Consider the following 6,000-nt stretch of genomic DNA (forward strand, 5'->3'; position numbering starts at 1 on the left):
AAAAACTTGGACTCAACCATCATCGTGCTTTACTAATGTAAACCTACATTCAAGAATGAAATGCAGCTTATACGATGTAGTTTTCTATCATACTAAGAAAATTTGTCCGAAAAGCGGGATGTACTTAATAATATCGTATTTATGATATTCTTAATCTGGACTCTAAAAAGGCTAATTTCTAAATAAATAAATAACGCTTCGCTGGCATTTTATGAGCACATCTCATTAACCCACAATGAAATTTCATTTAACATCGCTCTGAAATGAATATAAATAATAATGATGATCTATATAGAAGTTCTACAGGAGTTCTATATAGAAGAACGAAAAGTCGTTTATAAAATACCCTTTTCAAAACTATAACGAGAATATTATCTGATAAACCATAACAAAAATTGATATTAACGTTACTTAGAAATCGAATTGTAGTCATAATGACCACCCCCCTTTAAAGGGAACCCAAAAAGAAGAAACCGACGTCGGGCACATTTTTAAAACATATTAAGATTCTATTTTGTCAAAAGAGATATTTTTCATAGTTATTTTGTATTGATAAATCTATTCTTAATCTTCTATTCCAAAACTGTTCTTAAATAAAAAACACAAAATCCTGCGGGACTTGTATCTATGGCCATTCTCACTCTATCTAAAATCTAAAACCAGAGTAACAAAATTTATTTAACTCACCTAATAAGAAAGACGTTATCTCAAATTACATTCACTGCAGTTAGAAGCAAAATAACTGTCAATAGCTGTTCAAGTTTGAAAGATGTTAAAAATAGAATGGTTGGGAAATTTTTCATGCTTTGTACCTGAGATATTCTTACGTTCCTTTATATTCTCAAATAAGATCTCAATTCATTTCACTTGTCTAAAAGAAATGAAACGATCTCAAATTATACCATCCGCAGAGTAGAAGCTGTTCTGATCAGGAAGTTTCAAACAAGTTTAATGCTAAAAATACATTTTATTTCATTGTTTGTCAGTACGGACATTAATACTTCCTTCTTCTTTACAAAAAAAAAAAAAAAAAAAAATTAGCCAGCTACTTGCCTCTTCTACTAGGAATAGCTGGTTGTCAAGTACATACTTGTACGATAGGCTCAGAGCAGCGCAAAAAAAAAAAAAAAAAAATCAAATTTGAAAGCTCTTGAAATAGAACGAATTGAAACTGTCTTTGTAGTCATTACCTAGGAATGTTCTTATAAATTTCTCACACACACACACACTATGGCCTATGGAACCCGGAGGTTCAGTGCCGCGTTCACAAAAGCTCTCCACTGACTTCTATCCTTAGCTAATTGCATCCAGTTCCTACTTTGCATTCCTATCTCTGCGAGATCCATCTTAATATTATCCTCCCATCTGCGCCTAGGTCTTCCTAATGGTCGTTTTCCTATGGGTCTACCAGTCAAGACTTTGAAAGCGTTTCTACTTTCTTCCATTCTAGCTACATGACCTGCCCACCTAAGCCTCCTAGACTTGACGACCCTAACAATGTTGGGTAAACCGTATAAATTATGTAGTTCCTCGTTATGGATCTTATAAATTTCTAACATGTAAAAAGCACAAATCCAAATTTCTTAAACTTAACTACTAAAAATGAAAAGAACTGTTATTTATTCTGTAAAGTTGGTTGTAGAATAGTTGCCACGATCGTCGCCATGAAACAAAAATTCAATTTATCGCTCACCGCATTCCATACTTACAAGCAGACAGAATATATAACGCCGCAGTAACAGAGTACGATATGACTGTACAGAGACACCCAGTGAGAAAGATATGAACTACCACCAATCTGTTTACAGTTCATGGTTTTACTAACAAATGACTGAATCTCTTTTCATACTTTGTGGGAAGTAATGCCCGATGTGCAAAGTAACCCCGTGTTACGGTAGCTAGTTACCACTGTAAGCGAAATGAAATATCAAAATTCAAGGTGGCAAATCATGACACAAAACTAGAAAAACGTTTGGGAAGGAAGGAATTCATATAATTAAGGAATTACGTCCCTAATATATTATGTTAATTTGCAACACAAATATACAAGCAAAGAAAGCATTTCAGGATGATACCTATAAAATACTTAGGAACGTACAATAACACATTCAACACGTAAGACATGTAAGTTTATCCTAAATACAGAATTTTGCGCTATCCTCGTTTACCAACATTCTGCGTAATGCCCTAATCTGCATAGCAATCTTATTTTTACCGGCCATCTAGCACATGCTGGTTAGCTTTGTTTGTACAATAATTCACATATCATGTACGTTCACTAAGCCCGTAAAGTGATTATATATTGAGAAATTTAGGACCATACTCTAGAAATGATTCCTGGGAATGTAAAAAGTCGACTTCCTTGAAAGAAATGAGTGCAGCTATGAAATGGTTTGATGTACGGACCTCTACAATTAATGAATGGATATAGTATATGTCACGCCTCGTCACTTCCCGAGGACGCACGAAGTGCAGTCTTTTACAGATTATTCATTGAACATCTAGGAACTTAAAAATGGGGTAACAAATCGAGTGTTGTTCACTTTCGTGGTGATACGAATATAGAAAGCAACATATGTATTTCACCTTTGTGATCGTACTCCGTGTTTATTTTGATCCACGGCGAATTCTCTTCAACCGTTTGAGAGTTGTATGTAGTAGTAGCAGGTCTAGATTGCTCTGATTGGTCACCGGTTTTTGTGAACGGGTTTGAGGGTTTATTCCGTAGAGGTTTGGGGTCATTGTGTAGAGGTTTTTGTGAGCTGAACACAACTCGAAGTTTGTTTTTCTGTTGTTTACTTTCACTTTTGGTAAATTGCATTTTCGAGAATTTTCTTGCGGGCCCTATAACGTCCTGTAGTTCTAGCCAGAGGTTCCGCCTACGTGGAGGTGCAATTTTTGTTTTGGTTCTGCATACATTGACGTAGCTTGTACGTTGTTTTCTGGAGGTACGTGGGAGCACAATGGTATTAGCAGGAAGAAGGAGAAAATGGCTGCTGCGTAGATGCCGAACCACGTGCGTGACTTTTTTTTTTTTTTTTTTTTTGGTGCTTGAAAGTATTCTAAGTAAGGAGTGTTTTTTTGTGTCGACTGCGTATTAAACATTTTATAAAGAAGTCATAACTTCTGCGGTAAGTACTTTTATACTACTTAGTAGGTCATTCTAGGCATTAACTTTTACAGTGCTTCTATTTCTTGATTAACACATAATATAGTCCTTATTCTGTGCGCGTTTTCGCTTTCTAATCCCTCTCTTACTTTTTAATTGCATTCTTGAAATGCCCCGTGTACTTATAGATTTTTTTTCACATGGTATGCGAGGAATAATAATGTGACCTTGTACATAGTATTCTACAATTAATGGATGATATTAAATCAGAAAGATCATACGCGAAGACGAAAAGGCTAGCGGAGGACCGTGGAGCATGGAAGCTTCTCAGCTGCGGCAAGTGACCTGCCAATAAAGGCAGAATACCTATGATGATGATGATGGTACATAGTGTATGAGTATATGTGGGGCATTTGAAACACATATCGCATGTCACGTGCACGTGGATGCTTCTTATTGTTGCTCTACGAATAAAAATGGTTTTATTTGATGTAGAAGTGGTAACGGAACACATAAAAAACGCAGATCACGGTGTATTCACACTTCATGTTGGAGTGGGAATACAAAATGATCTGGGTTTCTTGCATGTTCTGTTACTACTTCTAAATGTAATAAAATCATTTTTATACGTAGTGCAACAGTTGGAAGTAAACTACGCCACAGGAGATAATGAGGACCCGTTGTATACTATTACCTATTGAACATCCATTGATGGTTAAAATATTCTTTATCTTGTATTTTACTAATGTCTTTAGAAGCCCTCCGGAAAAATGAGGCTAGACACATTTAAGCTAAATTCTAAGTAAAAACACAAACGTCCATAGTTTTTGTTCCAATATAAAACATTCCACGTTTAAATTTGGAAAATATTAGGATAAATACCATTCTCACGATTTCTTATTTTACATAAGTCTTTATATAAATAAAACAATATTGTCGAGCACCCATACTTTAAATATATGCAATCATTAGTGAGAAGTGTGTAATCAATAATAAAGAGATAATTAGTATATCAAGATTTGAACTACATAAGATTTGTATGAGTCGTATCGATCTTATTTTTATTTGGTATACCGCTTGTCTATCTGTGCCATGCAATTTCCAAATTGTAGGTTACTAACTTACGTTCGAGATATGTCCCATACCTAATTTTTTTTTCGTGAAGTATTGCTTTTAACCAACAAACTTTCCGAACGCATGTAACCGTATTATCAATCTCAGCCAATTAGCATATGAAAAATTGGACATTACCTTTCTGGGGGAAATGAATTTAAACTTCTTGTTGTTAATTGTTGGGAGTCATTAGAGTACGACGCGCAAGTCTCCTGAACCACTATTTTTCTAGGCGTTTCTATATTCCTTTCAAATTCAGGATCTTCTTCTACTGTTAATTCTGATTTCATCCTATCAACGTTTAGATTCACATCCAAAGAACACATAGCTGTATCCTTGTCCATTGTTTCCTCTCCTTCCGTTGTGGATAATATTAACTCTTTCTTGTCAGTCATCAGTTCGTATGTCCACCCTTTCCCTTCGAGTGGATCTTCCTGAGGTAAGTCATAAGGAATTTCTTCTTTGCACATCAATTCCAACTTAACAGACGCCTCACCAGCCATTGTGAATTGAAATATAATAAGAATTTAACACTGTTATTATACTTCCCGTATATTTTATGTTGCCAGTGTTAATGAAATGATATACAAGAACGTTCACAAAAGCAACTTTATATTTAAAATCATCTTCTTGTGCAGTTTCTTATTTCCTTAGCCACGATCGTTCTCTCGGCAATTGTTTGTTCGTAGCAAGCGGAGGAAAGTGAAATGGAAGCCGGATGTATACTGTTTTAGTTCAGATTTCGTTCAAGTGAGATCTTTTGTCGCTAGTGTAGCTCACTCTCACATACCGGGATTCTCGTGTTTCAGAAGGAATCCATCTATCTTTATCGTTTTAACGGGAATATCAATTCCTGTATTTCTGTATGCCATTGCGGTTTGATTGACTGTCGAACTCTCGTTTCGTATACTAATTTTATTTAATATACGTCCTATTATTGCTTCAAGTGCTACTTTTGATTGTGACTTCTTCCGCGACTTAAGATAGTTAGTGCGAAATATTTAATATTTTAACACAATTTTTCCACTTGAGAACAATAACTGGTCGTGGCTTTTGTGTGTATGTGTAAGCGTCTCGTGGAATAAGACGTTGATTTTCGGTGCCATTTGATAACAGTCACTACCCACACAGCAAGGAATATTTTCTCAACCAAAAGAAAATATTTTCCTTGGTTTCCAAAAAATTTTCCTTCTCTGGAGATTTCCATGCTGGTTTCCCTAATGTATTCCGAATATTTCCGGAAAATATTTCCCCAAAAATGTTTAGAAAACATTTTAGAAATTACCGAAAGTACATTTTGAGAATGTTAGCCGGAAAGTATATCTAGGAAAATATTCACAAAATGTATTAGAAATATTTTATTGGATGTAATCTAATATGTTTTCACTGTTGAGAAGGAAAATATTTTCGAAATGATAATAAAAATGTTTTTAATATATGATATGGGAAACAATGAAAGGAAATATATTCCATATATTTGAAAAATGTTTTCTAATAGGTTATTTGAAATATTTTCTATTTTTACAAGAAAACATATTGAACATATATTTTTAAAACGTTTAGAATGTTTAAAAAATAAATTCGTTCGTAATATAAGAAATATTTTTCAGAAATGATTTAAAAAGGTTTACTTGATTTTAACAAAAGTATTTTGGTAACATTCTGTTATAACTTAAACGGAATATTTTCATACAATATTTTAGTCTTATTTCCAAAATATTTTTTCGAATTTTGAATATAAAACTTTAAAACAGGGAAAAGAAAACATATTAAAAATG

At 34.0% G+C, this 6,000-nt stretch overlaps 1 protein-coding gene across 3 annotated transcripts in view; it reads right to left on the reverse strand.

The window, feature by feature from the left end:
• Positions 1-5,047, reverse strand: part of LOC145690968 (uncharacterized) — a 94,623-nt gene extending 89,576 nt beyond the window's left edge. For 2 of the 3 annotated variants that reach the window (XM_081766437.1, XM_081766438.1), the window contains exon 1: positions 4,361-4,954. In XM_081766437.1, the coding sequence (XP_081622563.1) occupies positions 4,361-4,725 (365 nt within the window). In that variant the 5' untranslated portion in view covers positions 4,726-4,954. Of the gene's footprint in view, positions 1-4,360 lie in introns of all 3 variants that reach the window. The other variant, XR_014132309.1, reaches the window with a different exon arrangement.
• Between the last annotated feature and the right edge of the window lie 953 nt (positions 5,048-6,000).

This window comes from Thermobia domestica, chromosome 7, assembly GCF_964235325.1.
Source record: "Thermobia domestica chromosome 7, izTheDome1.hap1.1, whole genome shotgun sequence".
NCBI lineage: Eukaryota > Metazoa > Arthropoda > Insecta > Zygentoma > Lepismatidae > Thermobia > Thermobia domestica.